A 20,741-nucleotide genomic window follows, 5' to 3' on the forward strand; every position below is an offset into this window, starting at 1 on the left:
AGTATTCTTCCATTTTTAATTTATCATAATCTCTTTCATAAGTGCTAATTCTTACTATTTGCCTGCCTCCCACTCCATTTACCACTACTAGTCACTTTCTTTCTTTAATGAATAAGTCATACGTTCTCATACTTGTGGAAGATATGCACAATAATCAGCTTGTTGCTAGCTGTGTAAAATCCAATTTCACACATTAAATAAAAACTTTTCCAGTTGGTTGCTCTGTCTTAACCCGAGCACATAAATAATTACAAGTTACTATGATATTTCTTGTCCATTACAGTTTCCTGTGCTTTAGCATTCTTCTCTTGGTCCTTCTTACATAAAGTATCATTTCAAATTCAGACCCTTCATTCTTCATCTTTTTTTTCCCTAGGGTATGTAACTAACTCACCTGTGGGCACATTAAAAAATAATGTTAGTGTTAAGCAACCAGCCCAGGCAATTCTCCATGGTTGGTATTTCTCATGAATGCCCTGCCAATCCTTATATCTTTGACAGACTTGAGACTGTTCAATTTATTAGAACTGGGTTTGTTTGGGTTTGGCTTTTTTTTTAATAAACTCTCCTTTTCATGGTAGAGGACACCCACATTACAGACAAATAAAAAGCCTCAGAGATTATCTGAGAATTAATATCAAGTTAAGAAATATATATAGCCACTATCAAGATAAATAATACATATATTTATAAAACGCTAACTGAAATATTCTTAGTACTGAAAGTTGCAAAATTAGCCTCTACAGCCATATTCTTTAGATTTTGTTTATATATTACATAATCCACCAGGGGGAGTTCTAAGAATGAAATAGAAATATTGACAGCAAACATGAACTCTCGGAAAAACATAATTTAAATATTCAACTGCCATGACTTACACTTTCTGTTGGGCACTAAAATTTTCAGTCAAGCCTATGACAAGAAATTGAGAGATTAGTAACTATGGATTCATATTGAAGTTGAAAATTCCAGTGTTCCAAATGACATAGGGGAGAATGGCATGCAGCTATTTGATATTAAGTCTAATCTTCAGTGGCATGAGCATTTTTGAGTAATTATTAAAGTACATTACTTTTAACCTTGATTCAGCTGTCAGTCTTTTATTATGGGCATTTCAGTGGTACAGAATATCCTTATAAGTTCTGTTTTCAGCAACATCAGTGCTAAGTGATAGATTTCCCAACTTTTTCATCTCACAGAAAAGTCCCAAGAAATATCCACACAGTTCCCTACATCTTGCTCTCAGCAATGTTTCGCTTATGGAAGACACTCCGATTATACCAGTGTGCTCAACCCCGTAAAACACACTGTCTAAACAGGTTAACACCAGGTATGATGTTAATATGGCATCATTTTGAACAAATAATTCCAGGGGTTGCAAGCAAAGAAACAATATAAGAAGAGCCATGAAGGAATATGCAACACCCTTAAAGTAAGTTGAAAAAATCTTAATAGGGTGATTCTAGAAGTATATGTGTTGGCCAGCTGGTATAAACAAGCATTAGTTTTAATGACTAATGAAACTATGTCCATTTAAATTACATTATTTTATGCTACTCTAAATACTTTTTAAAGTACTAGATGTGATAATGATCTCAAAATCAAGTAGGACTATTTCCTTCTAAGAAGCATCTGATTCATCTTTTTCTGAAGCATGTTTTAATTTCTGAAGTAATTCGGAAGCAGTCATCTTCAGACAGGCTTTTGGAAATGCAATTCTGAAAGATTAGAAGTTATTTAAAGGAATCACTCAAACGAAGAGGTTTTTTTCTTCTTCCCTTCCTTCCTTCCTTCCTTCCTTCCTTCCTTCCTTCCTTCCTTCCTTCCTTCCTTCCTTCCTTCCTTCCTTCCTTCCTTCCTTCCTTCCTTCCTTCCTTCCTTCCTTCCTTCCTTCCTTCCGAATTCCTTCCTTCCTTCCTTCCTTCCTTCCTTCCTTCCTTCTGAATTCCTTCCTTCCTTCCTTCCTTCCTTCCTTTCTTTTCTTTCTTTTAATTTTTATAATCTTATTCTATAAAACAAGTGTTCTTTGCTGCTAGTGTGCAAGTACACTGGATGTCACAAAAGTGAGGTCACATACAAAGGGGATCATAAAGTAGTAAAATATGCCTGACCATGAAAAAAGAAAAAAAATATCCAGACATGGAAGTGAGGATCAGCTAAAATTGCTAATTGAAAAAAATCTTCTCTACCTAGGGGAATACTGAATTGATAGCAGTTTCCCATTCCCTAGAAAATTTCAACACTTGCAACAATAACTACTGCTTTAATTCCATGCCAGCATTGGTTAAATTTTCAGAAAAACTGAAAAACTAAGAAACTATTTTATGAGGGTTTTAAGTGATGAGGTTAACCAGTCTCTCATTTCCATTTAGAAACTAACAAATTTCTTGGTTGTACTGATTTTGGCAGGGATAGAGCTATATTTCTTCAAAGTAGTTAGCATGGGACTATTTTTGCATATTTGCTGAAAGCAACATTGATAACACAGGGATGTTTTTGCTATTGCTGAGCAGTGTTTACACAGTGTCAAGACCTTTATAGTTATAATTACATTACATTGAACCTGAAAACTGTAATTATATATAATATAGCTTAGGTATTATATATGTACATAATTACATATTCATATAATAGATATATGCACTTATGAATGAACAGCACACCTGAACAGTGAAGCTAACATACATTGTCATTTCCAGTTCTCCTTTTTGATTTCTTCATATCTACTACCTTTCCAGCTAATTTCTAAGGTTTCCATTAAGTATTCTCTGTGTAGTACAGAATTACTACTGACAACCATTAAGGTGTGTGTCTACTTTAAGTGACCAAGAGGTGAAACCCATCATGTATGGAAAGACAGTAAAGCATGGAAATCAAAGAGGAGGGAAGGAAGGAATTCGGAAGGAGGGAAGGAATTCGGAAGGAATTCGGAAGGAAGGAAGGAATTCGGAAGGAATTTGGAAGGAATTCGGAATTCGGAATTCGGAAGGAATTCGGAAGGAAGGAAGGAAGGAAGGAAGGAAGGAAGGAAGGAAGGAAGGAAGGAAGGAAGGAAGGAAGGAAGGAAGGAAGGAAGGAAGGAAGGAAGGAAGGAAGAGGAAGGAAGGAAGGAAGGAATTCAGAAGGAAGGAAGGAAGGAAGGAAGGAAGGAAGGAAGGAAGGAAGGAAGGAAGGAAGGAAGGAAGGAAGGAAGGAAGGAAGGAAGGAAGGAAGGAAGGAAGGAAGGAAGGAAGGAAGGAAGGAAGGAAGGAAGGAAGGAAGGAAGGAAGGAAGGAAGGAAGGAAGGAAGGAAGGAAGCCAAGCAACAAGCAGGGAAGACAAAAAGGCAGGAAAGCAGGAAGAGAAAGAGGGAGGGAGAGGAAAGGGATATAGGGAAGGTGGAAGTAGTGGGGAGAGAGAGCAGAAGGAACAGAGGGAGGAAGGAGAGGGGAAGGACATGAGGAAAGTGAAAGAAATTAATGCCACTGTGAAAGACAGGGAGAGGGAAAAATGAAATTATGTAATTCTTTACATACAGCTATATTTCCAGGTTTAGCCTCCTGCATTTTATATGTTGATCATATAAAAATCACACCTTATTGTTGCTGTATAGTTTTGTTGTTTCTTCTTCAGAAGAGGTTGTAAGAAAAAAGCTGATACAATGTAGTTGATGGGCTTTTCTGTAAAGATTTAATTGTACTTTTATTGTTTTTAGATAAAAGTATATGGTTTAGAATATTTTTATATATATATATAGTCCTCTTTTGTAGCTATCATGTATTACAATGTCTTTAAAACCTTTAAAACCTAAGTCTAAATGAGTTACAAAAATGTAACAGTTTTAAAATTATAGTTTCCATAAAGAAAAAAAAAAGTATTTCTGGTAAGGATGTTTTCTAGCCAATATGAGATAATCTGTTAGTTCTTAGTGCCAAGAAAAAAATCCACAATGAACAGTTGTCAAGGAGGACGGGGCAGGGAGAAAGAGCACCAGACAGTGTGATGCTGCAAAGTTCAATCTAATAACTGAACCAAAGCAGTGGGTAAGCTGTGTCAGGAAAAACTTCACACTCCCACATGTACAACCCACACACAGTTCCAGATCCTGAAGCTGGCTTTAAATGTGAGTTGGCACAGTGGAGCCTGGGGGAATGCAATAATTTCTGCAGCTCAGTGTTGGATGCCTGCACAACAATATGCCCCTTCCCCTGCTCTTGTGGTCCCAATCCCTGTTACTGAGGAGGTGTCACACAGGCCACAAATAAAATCAGTCCATGATGATACGATGTAACTTTCTGGCAGCTTCAGGTTTTGCTCTTCTCTTGCTTGCTGAGGCACAGCCTGTACCAAGGCTTATCACACTCTGTTAGTATTGTACTGTCAGCTATGGCTCATTATATCCAGTCACCCAAGTCTTTATTAAGGCAAGGTTGTGATGCTTCCATGACAGAAAAAACTTTCTGAAAGTTTGCAATACCACAAGAGGTTTTCTGAATATGAATAAAATGAAATATTTTATGAACCAGCAGATACAAAGTCTCAGTACAGAGTAACATGACAATGAAATGGAAAGCCCAAAGTCTTGTCTATTAATAATGATTTTTTTTTTTTTTTAATGTCGATGGTGTAAGTGAGAACATACACTCTTTTGTCCCCCTGGCTCCAGTTAGGAAGAAATACTTGCAGGTAATGTTTTTTCTCAGTATCTCTGTATTATGATTCTCTAACGTCTGTCATTATTGTATTGAAGGGTTCCTTTACATTGACAGAACACTGTAAAGCCTCAGTTTCTCATACTGGTTCAGGGAAGACCAGGGCTAACCTCTACTCTCAAATGTTATCTTTTATTTCCCAGTACTGGAAGTAACCAAAAACATATCATTCCTTGAGATTTCATTGTCTTTTTTTTAATATGACTGCAAATTCTTTCTTAGTCAACAGAAAAATGAGAAGTCTGCCCTGCATTATACTGAACATATTATTGCCAGAATCAGACTGAATATTTTCAAGCCATTTTAACAATATGAGCCACTGACAATTTCAGAAAGCAGGGCAATGAGTAGGGACAAGAATCTTAGTGATGGAGTTTCTACAGAGCAAGATTTCTATTGGTCATATATTCTTATGTTTACTTCAGCCATAGTCCATAGATTAAGATTCTCTTTTCTATCATGTCTCATTCCTGTATCTTTCCGTCTTCTGTTTTTCCTGCCAGAGTTCCCCATACCAGTATCAGTTCGATCATCCTGTCCAATGTTATCCCTTTTTCATCTCCCACGAGCTTCATATTCCAGTTAGGCTATATTCTTTGTTATCTGAGAAGCCCACAGAAAGCAATAGTGAGTCTTCTTTCTACCTTAAAGGATCTTTTCTCAATCTTAAAGTGTTGGGAATAGCAGATAGAAAATGCACTTAAAGCTTATGTCACGCTTTCTTGGTACCCCTGAACTGGGGTACATACTTCAATACATACTATATTCTCAAAGAATTTAGTGAATTAATTTTCTACACACACAATCTAAGTACTTATGTGGGGTTTTGTATTTAACCATCCTTGAATACTTTCATGAAAACAAAGAAAGAACGCTTATCCCCAGTACTGGGACCCATCCTTTAATCTTACAAAAGACATGGAAAATGCCAGGTATTTGATTTTACACTGGTATGCAGACTCAAAAGTTTGAATTTACAGCCACAAAATTCAGCTGTCTTGTTTCTCATCTTCAATGTCTTCCATGAATGCCAAGAAAATCCTCAAAGATTCACTGTCTTTGGAGTGCTTTTTTAGTTTGACGTTTGCAGTTCTGTAGTACTGACACAGATTCACACTGATTTAGGTGCTCACCAATGCTTGTTAGGTTAAGTCTGCTTGTCCTGAGCTACCTCTAAGAACAGTAATTTATTTCTGCCTACAGTTCAGTGAGATGAAGCAGGATTTATGAATTGATATATCCTTCACTTGAGAGATTGAGATGTAGATCTGCTGACCCCACAGACACCACATGAAGAAGAACAGACATACCAGAGTACCCTTAGTATGCAATTATACGTCTAAAGCATAAAAGGTATTAGTTCAACGGGATATTAACATTGCTGCTGAATATTCAGTTTTCTGGAACTAGAATAAACTTGAAAAACAAATTAAAGCTATAGGAAGAGTTGAGACTTGTGCATAATGTAAAAAGATTATTCAGCTGAGGGTGCTGCTTTTCAGAGCAGCCCTCTCAAGAATAATACAAAATTCTGCCTTAGTAACCTTTTAATGTAGCATCTAAGCAACCAAATTGAAGTTCCTGATGATTAAGAAGCCATCAAATTGTGATTAAAGCACTACAGACTATTTCCTTAACTATTTTCCTGTAGATTTCACAGCATTTTACTACCAGCAGTTGTCTTTTCTATTTTCTATTAATTGTCTTGCTGTCCATATGCTAGTTCTTGAAATGCTCTTACCTTCCTCTTCTCCAACTGTGTCTTGATGGAGTGGTACTGTAACATGCTATGTCACAGCTGTACTAAGGAGAACTTAAAATGAAAGCAGCACACTGTGCTAAGTGCTGATTATTACTTTCAAACAAGAACACTAAAAATACTGGATGTGTGAAAGGTGGCCTATAAAGTACAAATTCTTCTCAAAAAAGAAAAAAAGGAATTGGGAGTAGGAGTCATAATAATAGTAATAATAGTTTCTATTAAAAAAAAAGTTACTGAAATATTTTAAGAAAGTCATCCTTATCAAGAGAAATAAAAGATTAAACTATGTGGTTCATTTGAAAGTTGCAAGGATTTTGTGACTCTTGCTTATGTTTGCGTTATTGAGATCATTCACTTTTGTGTATCACTAGTATGGCTTTAAAGGGGAAAAACAGAGAAAATTCTAAACCTCAAAAGAGGTTCCCAGTCAGGCATAATTGATATTGGATTGTAAGTTGCAAAAATGTTTTTAATTCTAATTTCTGTATCCTGGGTAATATTATTTATTTCAAGTATTCTTGTTTCTTTGGAATATCTTCAACTTCATTTTACTTGACCAAGGGATGCTAGAGAGAGGAAGGATCTTATTAAAAAACAACTCCTAAACAGTTAGAGTATCAAAATAACAGCTTTAAAAATCAGAATTTAACTAGTCAAGTGAAGGGATCTGTTTTCTTTAAAATTAGCATCCTATGTAGATCTAGGAAGCATTTTGAATAGAGATGTAATTCAACTTTTTACTCCAAGCTAGTACTCCAAGCATAAGAAACAGAAAATTACAGAATGTTTTAAAATTTTAGTGTGTTACTGTTAATTTGTTGCTAACATGCTACCAATAGCTTATTGCTAATAAAAGTCAATTAAATGCTAGCTCCAGGAAACCCATCTGTCGCACATTGCTTGAAAAGTAAAATTAAAAAAACCAAAAAAATCGGAACTTTTGCTTCATGTCATCCCTGGATACACAGCTCATATCTAAGAACACCAAAAACATACAAGAAATACATTTAATAGCCTTACAGAATAATTTTGGTTCAAAGTGACCTCATCTAGTCACAGTCCCTACTCAGTGCATGTCTTAACTAGGTCAAGTTACTTAGCAACATTTTCAGTCATGTCTTGAATACCTCCAAGAACAGATCCCAAAAATTCCAGTGGCCATTGCTTTCCTAGTATTTAACTACTCCCATTGTTCTAAAAAAATTATAATCTTAATATCCAATTGGAATTTTGTATATTTTACTTTGTGTCTGTTGCCTATCTGCACCCCCAACAACAGTCTGGCACCTTCTTGTCTGTATGGCTCAGTCATGTAGATGCAGAGAGCATCAAGGTCCCCCTCAGTACAGCAGGTTCATCGGGCCCAGCTTCCTCAGACTTCCCTCATGCACTGTGTGTTCCAGAATCCAATCAGCATGGTGACCTCCCCTGACTAACTCCGTTATATCCATGTCTCTCTTGTACTGAGGAATACAAAAGGAGACTCAGCACTTTGTATTTGGTCTCATGGGTGCCAAATAGGGAAGGATCACCTTCCTCAACTTTCTCACTCTCACTGATACCCCCCAGGATGTTCATGGCCTTCTTGCAGCACGGGTACATTGCTGGTTTACATTCAACCTGGTGTCCTTTTCTGCAGAGCTGCTTCCTAGACAGTTGCTCCCCAGCCTGTAGCAGTGCATGGGGTTGTGTCCCTAGATTGCAGGACTTTGCATCTCCCTTTGCTGAACTTCATGATGTTTCTCACTTTTGGGAACCAAGCCTTTTTAATACCTTTATTTGTGATCTGGATGAGAGAATCAAGTGCATCTTGATGTTTGCAGGCAACAAAATGTTGGGCAGGAGAGTCATCTGCTGAAGGGTAGGAATGCTCTACAGAGGGATCTGGAAAGGCTGGATTGATGGGCCAAGGCCAGTGGTATAAGGTTCAACATGGCAAAGTGCAGGTCCTGCACTTGGGTCACAACAACCCCATGCAACACTGGGGTTGAGTGGCCATAAAGCAGCAGAGCAAGTGCAGGGTCTGGAACATAAATCCTATTGGGGTGACCGGGGTTTACTGGGGTGGCTTAGCCTGGTGAAAAGCAGGTTCAGGGGAGACCTTACTGCTCTCTGCAACTACTTGAATTGAGCTTGTGTTGAGGTGGGGTTTGGCATCTTCTCCCAGGCAACTAGAGATAGGACATGGGGAGAGAAACTGCCCCAAGTTGCACCAAGTGAGGTTCAGGTTGGATATCACGAAAAATTTCTTCACTGATAGAGTGTTGAAGCATTGGAACAGGCTCTCCAGTGAGTTGGTGAAGTCACTATCCCTGGAGGTATTAAAAAAACAAGTAGAAGTGGCACTTTGTGACATGGTTTAGTGGGTGTGGTGGTATTTATTCAAAGTGAGACTTGATCTTGGAGGTCATTTCCAACCTTAATGATTCTGTGATTCTGTGCTTTCAGCCCATTGTTCCAGCATGCCCTCTAAACAGCAGCCTTGTTCTCAAGCATATCAATCATCTCCTCCTGCCAGTTTGATGACATCTGCAAACTTGCTGACAGAAAACTCCATCTTAGCATCTAATAATTAATAAAGTTACTAGAGAGTGTTGGACCCTGAAATAATCCCTGAGGAACATCACTCTTTACTGGTCACCAGCTGTACTTTTTACTATAGATCACAAGTCTCTGGGCCTGTTTGTCCAGTCAGTTTTCCATCCATCTCATTGTCTATTTATCCATATGTCACCAATGTAAGGAGGTAAGGTGGTAAGGAGGTCAAAGTGGTGGAAACAAAGTACAATTTGAAGTCAAAAAACCTGTTATCTGATCAGTCTCTGTTGAGCAGCATGTGGTCAGCTATATTAAATAGCAGAAAGACAATTTATGACCCTGTAGATATATATGATGTTAAACAGCATATGAAAAATCTCCTGACTGCAGCCAGGACAGGGTTAATTGTTGCAGTAGCCAGAAGGAAGGATAGCTAGGACCTAGAGATTATTCTATACCACCTCATATCATTTTCCAGGGACTTGGGAAAAGCTCCCTTCCAGGTCAGGTAGTGCAGCAGATGAAGCAGTTGAATATTGTTGGGGGGTTTCCCCATGCTGAACGTGAATAATTTGCCTCCTTCTTGTACACTTTGTCATTTGTATAATATTGTTGCTGTTACTTTTCCTGTTCTTCTCTGCTGTTTCCAGCAAATTGTTCTTATCTCAACATCTTTACCATTTGTGCCTCCAATTCGCCTCTCCAGTCCTGCTGCAGGGGGGAGGGGGAGAGAAAAGGGGGAGTGAGTGAGCAGTGCACAGTTTGGAGTGATTTAGTGGGAACACTAAATTGGGAAATACTGTTCCTTACCATGACACTAAAGAACTGTTAAATTACAATACTAGAGTTTTCTTCCCTTACTTGTTATTTGACTTTAGTTAAAGCTGTATTAGGACTGAAATAAACCCCTAACATCTAAATGTAAAACTACAACTCATTAATGACTGTTACCATCACCTGCCAGTATCTCAGTAATATTTTTCTTAATTTGAATATGGAGTAATGTTACAATATTTCAATATGCTTCAGGATTAACTGTTGTAAATGGAAGGAAAAGGTTTTACATATCACTCCTTCCCCACTCCACCCCAACAGGTTTTAACTGTGAAATTTTGAAACCTAGATAATAAACATAACTAATAAAATAATCACTGAAACTCTTCACCATAAAAGATCATTAAAAAATTTGCGTAAGGCATACACTTCAACTAAATGAAATGGTTTCTCCGTCTGCAGTACAATCAGAATTCTCAGTAAATTAAAGAGTCCATACAGAGTCAGTACATGTCACTGAGATTACTTACGTGCTCATTAATTAAGTTTGAATAATGTTTTGTTGTGCTGGGACTAATGGCCCTTGCAGTGCAATGCACAGAACTGCATCTCTGAGTAGCTAAACACCTCTCACCACTTCATTCAAAGGCACTTGCAAACATTCTGCATCTCCCAGGCTTGGAACTGTAACATACGTTAGGGGCCTTTACATTGCTGAAGTTATGACTGGGTTACAGACACATCAATCACTTTATTCATTTATGTTCTTCTGGTCAAGGAATTTTTACTTATGGCCATTCTTCTACTCAGTGCATCAAAGTAATTTGAAGATTTTCCAAGTATATGTTTAGCAATTCATTTTGAAATACGGTGAAATAAAAATGTGGAACAAGCTCTTATCATTTCAACTCTCAAACAGCAGTTATAAGATGCGAAATGATAGCTGAGGTTTAAGTGAAGTTTGCTGAAAAGTGAAGCACTGACAGGTTAAATAATTATATCTATGAGGTATTTCAGTTTTCTGTTTGAAGCAATCAGGTTTCAGTCAAATGGCATGATAATGAGATGAAGAAACTGGTACTATATCTTTGAAGGGAACACTCTCAATTTCTAAGCATTATCTATACACTGCAACACAAGCAGAACCATGGGCTTTGCTGAGAGAAAGCAAATCACATTTGTATTCAAAACCATACCAAGTATGAGTATTTTTTTTATATTTTCCCATGCTCTAAAACCAAACTGCAATTATCTTTTTAGGGAAAAATATGGCTTATTTTGCCTTCTTCAGTATTTACCAGTGTAGCCAAGTACTCATTGAAAGAAGGGTTAATGGTACATTAAAGTCACAGAGTCCATTCATCTAGTATTGTCTATTACAAACTTTAACCAATAAACATACAATGGTTCAAAATAGAACATATTTTAAAACATCTTCTACTCAAAAAATAATTGCATCCCAACAAGGTGGCCATCACAATTTCAAATTACACTATACTCTGTTTTCTAAAGAGACAGATAAGTCCCAACAGTGCGACTTTAATTTCTGGCAAGTATGACAAGCTGATAAATTGCGGACTTTAGAGGTTAGCTTCCCTACATATGAAGCCTCTTATAACTAGAAGGATAAAGAACTGTCACTAAAAATGCTTGCTAGAAGAAATCATTTGCTTCAGCTTATTGATATGTTCCATTTTGCTGCTTTTATTTTTCTTAAAAAGACATCACACATGCATTTCACTCTACTATCTAACTTAACTCTGACAATAAATTAGGAATTTAAACTTATCAGACATATGGCTCTGCAGATTGAAAGCTTTCAGAAACTGACAAGCTAGTAACAACCCAGATTGCAATTAAGAAGTACAGAAGTCTTAAATCAAGAGACATGGATATTTGTGCTGCCATTTAAATTAGAAGATTCATTAAAAATAATTAAAAAAATTAAAATCACCCCATAAAACACTGGCAAGGCATTTTCATACTTCAGAAATAAAACAAACTACATTAAATCTGATGTGTCTAAAAAAGAAACCAATGACAATTTACATTTTTGCTCTTATTAACTCCTTCCTTGTAAAGCTTTCATTTAAAATGTTGCCATCCAAGTTCCATTTCTAAAAAGTACAGGGAATGCAAACATAGAAATCGCCAGCGTTCAGTGTTCACTAAATTTTTATGAAATCTACCTTCCTCTTTACTTCCATCAACCTCAAAATTTGCTATATGGCAGATGTATCTTCTAAGATTTTTCAAATGTTATCTGATTTTTCTTCACTGCTTTTCTTATCTTCATTTCCTCACTTTCTCCCCTCTTCTATGACCACATTTGCTTTTCCTCACTTAGATTTTGCATTTCAAAATAATAATTTTATATTTGACACTGAAGACTAATTATCCCCAGGTATATTATACCTCTGCTCATGGAAAGGGATATATAACTTTATAGTTAATGAATTTTATTTACATTATTTAAATTAACAAATTTTTTATTTACATCACAGGACATACCTGTGAGCACCATGCAAATAAAAAATCGTATCCTTTGTTTCCACAGATTTCATGGTTAGGGAAATAGAAGTTATTCAGTGTGACAGAAAACATGTTTGAAATTATTTGTCTCCTGTCAACAGGATTCTAAAATTAATTGGTCTGCTCTTTAGAAGCTCTTTCTTCTTCAACATAAAGAAATTTCCAAGCTCAAATGTCTTGCCCTCATAACATGTTATGTGAAAGCACAAAACAAGTTATATATGTATATAACAACAATGTAGTTTGGAACTTACATCAAGTCTGAGACTAGGCAAGCAGATTTCTTTGAAAAATGAAGATTAAAACATTTATGGAGATTCAATGAAGCAAATTATTTCATGAAAATATATTGATTTTCATTAAATTGCTATTGTGAAGACAATTGTGAATTACTTTCTACTTAAAAGTAATTGTCGGAGAAAAGCTGTATAACATTTGCCAGGTAAAATGCAGGCAGAGACCTATTATTTTATTACTTGGGTTTTTTTTTTCAAATGAATCAATGAATATTTAATTTCAACTATGTAATTAGCTAAGAAATTATTCAAAGATGAGATTTAACTTGAGTCATATCTCAAAATTATTACACAATCTATTGCATAAACCATTTCTGTCACACTGAATAACTTCTACTTCCCTAACCTTTGGAAACAAAGGATACAAACTTTTATTTGCATGGTGCTCACAGGTATGTCCTGTGATGTAAATAAAAAATTCATTAATGCATAAATCTATTTTTGCAAGATTATTTGAAAAATTTTGTCTTGCATTCCTACACCAGTATAGAACTATTGTTTCTCTGAGTTTTTTTATCTCAAGCAAACATCTGCACAAGATTCTGAAGTTAAGGGAGTACTACTACTTTCTATTCACAACAAGCTTTTGCAGTAACACTGTGGAAGAAGATTCACAGAGCCAGAATTTGAGATACATCACTTTGAACTTTTAAAAAAAGCACCCTGAAAAACTTTAAAGAAAGGGCCTTGAAGTTCTCTTGAAAGCAAGCTAACTTTTTTTAAAGAAACGGTGATTTTTCCCATCCTTTCTTTAGCTATATGAGCTTCCCCTCAAATCCTCTGCGTAAGACTGGAGGAGTTTGTTAAACAAACTCCCTCTTGCCCTACTTTATGTTTGCCCTCATCACAGTCCATACTACTTTCCTGGAGTCTGAAGGAAGAAAGAATGCTTTGTGTCACCTCAGAGACTATGCATCTGCTCTTTGCCTGTGCTCATCACTTTCCTCCCCTTTCTTCACATTCCCAGGTCTCTGGTGCTCCTGTATCACACTTCTCAGGGTATCTTCCTTGAACTGTGTACGTTTTTCCTAGTCATGTATCCATGTAGAAGAACTAATCATGTTTCTCTTACGTAGATTCTCTTCGATTGAGAGTGCTGTGCTGAAGATAGGCAATAAGGTGCTCCTTCCCCACTCACAACTGGTCTTCCACACATGTTAATACAAAACAGTCAACTAGATGTGAGCTGACTCACACCTGAATTAAATAACACAATGCCTGTGAAAGTATCATGCACTATGAAGCTTATCTTTTAGGGTTATGTTTTCCCTGGGTCAGAAAAAATATTGTCATTTCATTGTGATTATTTGTTTTTCTAGCTAAGAGAAAGTATGACTTGTGCATGCTTGCAAATCCATGGCAGATAAATCAGAGCTTGCTTGTTAATTACAAGCAAGTTAATTACAAGCAAAAACGAAGTCTTGTGACTTCCTTTTTGATCTGACATCTTCTGTTGGTGATTTTCCCATTACACATAATTGAGATTTTAAATCTCAGCATTAAAAGAATAATAGATTATATATCAAATATCTTAATCTTTGTGAACTTTGCGATACATTAGGTATGTATCAGTCACAAGTCTTCAAATATACTATGAGTAATTTCATTCACCCAAAAATATTTCAGTAAGTTCTTCTAAAGAATCGTAAGCAATTTTAATTTTTTTTAAATCAATGCTTTTCTCTATTTTCTTCATGTTCATACAACAAAATAAACCAAAAATATGAATGTAATATATAAATCTAAGAAATATATTGATAAAAGGTTGGGTTTTTTCAAAACACATCTGTTCAGTCCTAATGCAATTTCATTTGAAAGAAGATCACATGAATTCTGCTCTGACAGCTTATTTCTCTCCACTGACAGAGGAAGGTTATTAACTGACTAGCTTGGACCTGTAACACTATAATTTAAATGCCTAAATACAGAGAAACAACAGAGCTTGCTCCAGAAGTGTAAAATGGGTATAACTACCTGAACTGTAGTGGTAAAACACCACAGTTAAACATGTGAATTACAATGTGCTATTAGTTACAGAAAAGAATAAATAAAACAAGGACATAAATGCTGAAAAAGAGAATCAGATTCAATGAAAAGTGCTTTATTACTTCAATAATAATTTCAGTAGAGACCTAGAGGGACCATTATTTCTCATAAATGATATATAATCTACTCTTTATGTAAGTTTAATTTCATGAGCCAGGTGTTTTAAATTTTGTCAAACTGTGAAGAATCAAATGGCTACCAGTATGATTGAATTTCTGAATAAGTAGTGTATTGCTGCTTCATTGATTCTGGTTAAAATTCTATATTGATTCCATACCTGTTCTGTCAGATGTAACTAGAAAAATATTAAATATTACCAGATAAAATCCCTTATTTCTAGAACTTCCTGGCTTAATCTACTTCACAGATGATTAAAAGGAGGGATAATTCTTGACAAAAAAACCCAAACCCACAGCCCAACAAAACTTCCCCTCATAGTGTTCACATGCAGAACAATGACAAAGCTTAACTAAAGGAAAGTGATTTAAAAGTATAATAATGATTTACATATACTTTACTATTATCACCTGTATATGACCATGTATCTAAATAAGTCTTATACAGTGCTGGCCCTGGAGACAGTGCCTCCATCATAGAAGGCCAATTCTCGTAACTTCACTGAAGTTCATAGAAGTCATCACTGCTATGGTTTCAAAAGGACCACTTATGAAAAAAAGTTCCATAGAAATACAGAATAGAGTACAGAATAATTTCAAGAAAAAATCTAACAAGGTATTTTTACTTGTAGAGGATATATAGGATTCACAAGATTATAATTTAATATTCCAAAACTGCCTTACCATGGTGTAGTTGTGAGCCACCTTCATGAGCTCTGTGCATCCTTGTGCATCAGCAAATGCTCGTATTCCCAAACAGTTGGATGGGTGCAAAAGCTTCATTAGAAAATGGCAGCAAACCTCTACTACTTGTGGGAGCTGGAGGAGGCAGGCAGCTGCTAGGAGGTTTTCAATGGTGTCTTCTTTTAATTCCAGGCAGCCTAAAAAAAAGGATTGATAACAAATGCAAACTTATTTACTTGGTCTTTACAAAACATACAGTATTGAAAGATGTTTGTATAAATAATCATAGCTCTAGATAAATAACTCTACAGAAAAAGGGAAGAAAAGAAGGATTAATCTCCCTGACTGAACACCTATGTGACCTGAAAATTATAGTATTAGAAATATTTCTCTTTAAACTACTATTAATTCAACTATATAACAGGCATAAAAAGAGACACTGTACAGTGTGAAATGGAAGAGAAGACTTGGAATACCTGGATATCAACTCGGCTGTGGATGGTTTTTTTGTTGGGTTTCTTTCTTTTTTTTCATTGAAATTTGCGATAAAACTTGTGTTATCTTCAGTGGCACAGAGCAAACCTCACAGCCATTTACTTCCCTGAAAAGAATGAACTAACTGCCTGGTATAGTATGAATAAACCCATAAATATATCTTCAAAACAAGGCTTAACAGTCTTCAAACATTGTGTTGCTTATTTGCAATGTGACTTTGGGATTAATGTTATCTGAATAACATACGGCAGGCTTCTCATAGCACACAGTTCCTCTAAAATAATTTGTATTAAGGAAAAGAACCATTAATTAATACTTATATGGCACTTAATTCTATAATTTCACAAGTCATTATCTTCACCTTGAAGGATGACACACTTTTTAATAAATAAAAGATAAAATAGAAAAAAATAAACTTTTAAAAAAATTTATTTTAGGCTGGAATATGTAATTCTTGTTATAGTGCTCCCCCCAACCAACATTTTTAGCCTTACTTTTACATTAGTATCTTATAAATCTCTTACATTAATAACTTCAAAAACTACAAACCAAAGATTACGAGGATGTTTTGGAGAGCAGAAAAAAAAAGAATAGGAAAATAAGATGTACAAATTTAATACAAATGGTCAAAAAATACCTCTGATTTTATTTTACTGTGCTTGGAAAAATAATTTCCGGCTATAAAAGGATTAAATGTATATTGATCTTTCTCTTAAAAACATTATAGTTCAACACTTAGATAAACTCACTCTTTTCCACATACAAACATTTATTTGCTGTCACATAAAAAAAAAATCTACAAATCTTAATAATTCTATTGCATGGCACTAAGAGTTCTAAAATCCTCCACAACAGTATGCCCTTGAAAAGATGCTTTATATTGCAATACCAAATTCAAAATAGCATTAACACTGCACATCTGATATTTTCTCCTTTCACTATATCTGGAGCTTTTAATATAAGATGGAAACTGTGAAGTTATACTTTACTAGATTTAGTTACCTTCTGCAAAGGTCAGAGCATGAGATCAAGCACATAGCCTAATTTCAGTGGGTTTCCTCTGCTTATTTTTATTCTTCTATTAATGTCACATGCGTTTCTCTTTATGTTATCTGACATTTTCTCACTATTTCTGTACACCACATCTCTATGCAATGTGGTCAGAAGGCATACTCAGCAGCAGATTCTTGGCTGACCCATATATTTATCAATGACACTCCCTCATTTGCTGCATGCCTGCAGGTAATGGCTGGCTCAACACACAATCTATTCTCTGGAACACAGTTCCACTGTGTGAAGTGGAAGCTTTCAAAAGATAGTTGTTTTCAGCTTAAAACTGACCATCCTGGTACCAAAAGTAAAAAAAAATTAAAACTGTGCAAAACACCTTTGAAAATTAGATAAACTGAGAAATGGAAACAAAAATAAATTTTTAAAAAAAGAAAAATCTCTTTTTCTTACATGCTATTTCTCAACAATGAGCTCGAAAAAGTCTCTGGCCATACAAAACTGATCCAAACAGCATTTGCAAAGTGATGTAAGTATAGAAAGAATAACCATCTTTTATGAGGAAAGGTAACAGTCTCATCGTTTGGCTTTTTATCACTAAAGGTAGCTACCCTTAGGAGAAGAACCCAAAGGAATCAGTTGAAACCATATCAATCTATTTGTTTTCAAATTGAAGATATATTCTGTTTACTTTAAGGTACACTAGTCCTGGTATGATATTAGTTGGGAAACAGTGGGATTAAACTAAGTTTAAATCAATAAAAAATATTACCTGTTTTATGAATTAGACATTTCTTTATGTAACTAACATGACATTTTGAAGAAAATGATTCACATTTTTATAGAAGAGTGTGAACACATTTCTGCTTTACAATTTAATAGAGGAAGTAAACATACAGTGGTTTCTGGGATATCTGGGGATATGAATATATTACAACTTGACTTATTTTTAACTAAATTCAGAAATACTAATTTACTACTTAATATATCTATGATAAGAGCTAGAAGAGTACACTCAGTATGAATTAGAGTTTATTGTTCTTCATTCTTCAATGATAGATAAGTTTTTAATCCATCTAAATGTTTTCCAAATCTTATCTTCTTTTTTAAACATCAAGACAGCTTCATAAATTTGTTCACAAGGGCTGTATTCACTTTTTTAGAAGAGTGCTATGACATTTTTATGCAAATTCCTCTGGGATATCAAGTGTTTAGCATGGTCAAAGTTTGAAAAAAGAAAGCTGTTAAGAGGCTCTGTATAAAAAATATCAAATCTTCAGACAGTTTTATATTGGCAATTAGAAGATCCAAGCATCCATTTAAAACTGTTTAATGGGATATTCAAGGGGGCATTAATATTACTGCTTCTTCAATTCACCTCCCCCTCACATTTTTATGCAATAAGAAGCTTGCTCAAGTGGCTTAGTCTGACAAAAACAAATTAACCAGAGCTTAAAATCTCCTTTTGTATTACATTAATTAAGATGAAAAAATATGAGGAAAAAAACAATCAAAAGAACTTTAATGTATTCTAATTGTTATTCTAAATTATAGCTGTATTTGTGAAAAAAATTATGCACATTGCTTATGCAGAAATTAAAATGCCTGTCTTTAGCATGCATTCTCATAATGACTACATAAATTTTATTACCTCATTACCAAATGTAAAGCAGAGATAATATAAGAATTCTCTGATATTCTTGTTCTGTCGCTAAATCTTTTCCCAAGTTCAGGGACAGTTTTGATTTGTTTTATTTTTTAGTCTTTTTTTAATTTTAATTTTTGCTTTTATTCTCTCTTCTACACTACTGACTATACTTTAGAACTATTTTTGCTTAGAGGGAATCACCAAATTTTTGCCCACCTTTGTATGATGTTAATAAGATCAGTGTGTATCACAGGAATAGCCTCCCACAGCTATTGACCAACATATTGGACCTGTGGTGGGACCACTCGGTAGGTACCTTTGCTCTGTGCATAAGCAATGAATTTTAACCTAAATTTCTAACACATGGTAACATCATTTCACCTCATGAGGACCGTAGTTTTTTTTCTTTTGTCTTTCATAGCAAGACTCCTCAACATTCCTAAGAGCACTGTAAGCGTCTACAAGGGAAATCATGGGAAGTGTCAAGGAATTGGAAACAAAGGCTAAAACTAATTCCTTGTAATCAGGTATTAATCTTTTTAACTTTCTATTTCATGTGTCTTGGTCATGAAATATCAGTTGTGCTGCAGTTTTGAAATGTTGCTGAATGGAATTATTTCTATAGGCTAATCAGTTTTAGGAGGTCTCATTTTTTCAAAAAGAAAGGCAGGAAATGGTATCAAGATAATATTTATTCATCTTATGCATAGTAGATTAATTGCCTACAAACATGACTACAATAAGAAATTGCTTTTCTGAAATAGCATCAAATTCCATTGAAGAGCTGAAAAAGCTTATAAAAAAGGTACTGTGCCTCACATTGCTATAATAGACCTTTTGCTTATCTTAATCATTCCTTAGGTACTTTGAAGCAGCCACCTGACCTAATCACCCACAATCTCCTTTTACAGTCCACAGAAAGAAATAGGTGTTAGAGCAGTTTTCACCTGCTCTCTTTTAGTCATGTACTGCAGAATGAGATGAATCACTCTCTGAATAGCTATTTCTTGATTTCAGACAAAAGAAGCACCTTCATTTGACTTACTCAGACACTACTGATATTTATATTTGTTGATATGAATTCAGTTAATCTGCTCCCAAACACAGCACTGGAATCATCAGAGTCATCAGGTTTCAGGTGATGAAACACTCTTTGGGTTCAATTCTGATGATCAATTCTCTCTGTTATGGTCAATTCCTGGTAGTGAATTTTGTAAAATCACCTCATGTCTATCCATGAACAGCAGTCAATGAAGAATGCTACAAAAAGTATCTTCTGTGTAGCAGAACATCTTTTAGTCTCCAGTTTGACCTATGCCTTAAAAGATAAATTCTAAGTTGTATTGTCTTCCATACTTATTATAAAGGTGAAGATGTTTTCAGAAAAGAAAATAGGAAACAATATACATAGTCAGCAGAGGTTTCTCCTGATCAAACTCTTTTTTATTTTCCATTAATTATTTGCTGCAGACCATATTACTAAGTTGTACTTGAGGAAGAAGGCATTCTATGGCTAATTGTGTTTGTTTAGAATTATAGAATGGTTTGGGTTGGAAGGGACCATAACAATCATCTACTTCCAACCCTCCTGCCATGGACAGGGGCACCTTCCACTAGAACAGGTTTCCTCCATCCAGCCTAGTCTTGAACACTTCTGGGGTGGGGCATCTCCATCTTCTTTGGGCAACCTGTTGCAGTACCACACCACCTTCACAGAAAAGAATTTCTTCCTATTATCTAATCTAAACCTACTCTACTTCAGTTTGAAGCCTTTGCTGTGTCACTATGGGCCCTTGTAAATATTCCCACTCCATCTTTCATGTAGGCTCCCTTCATTTAAGTATTATTATGTATAAAATAATTTCTTAAGTTATTCCAGAGACATATAAATATGCAGCTTGTGAAAAATGAAAAAGCCTTCATCACAGTAATATGAGAATTCTTATAAATTAACTAGAGTCACTCTTTTAAAATACTGTACAATTATTTACACCCTAATCATGTCACATCTTTGAGTAAGTGGACTAAACTGGCCTAATCACATGATCCTTGGTCAGTACTTCCAAAGTGTCCTTTATTTAAATAGCGTGGAAAATTACAACATTGCAGAGCGATAAGAAAATGCTATTAACAAATTAAAATCCCCCTGAG

General features: G+C 35.3%; 1 protein-coding gene across 2 annotated transcripts in view; it reads right to left on the reverse strand.

Annotated features, from left to right (window-relative positions):
- Nucleotides 1-20,741, reverse strand: part of KLHL1 (kelch like family member 1) — a gene marked incomplete at both ends in the record, with an annotated part of 190,081 nt that overhangs the window by 86,067 nt on the left and 83,273 nt on the right. For both annotated transcript variants that reach the window (XM_082279274.1, XM_082279273.1), the window contains one exon: nucleotides 15,440-15,636. In XM_082279274.1, the coding sequence (XP_082135400.1) occupies nucleotides 15,440-15,636 (197 nt within the window). The remainder of the gene's footprint in view (nucleotides 1-15,439; nucleotides 15,637-20,741) is intronic.

This window comes from Coloeus monedula (genome assembly GCF_965178545.1).
Source record: "Coloeus monedula genome assembly, chromosome: 3".
NCBI classification, from domain to species: domain Eukaryota; kingdom Metazoa; phylum Chordata; class Aves; order Passeriformes; family Corvidae; genus Coloeus; species Coloeus monedula.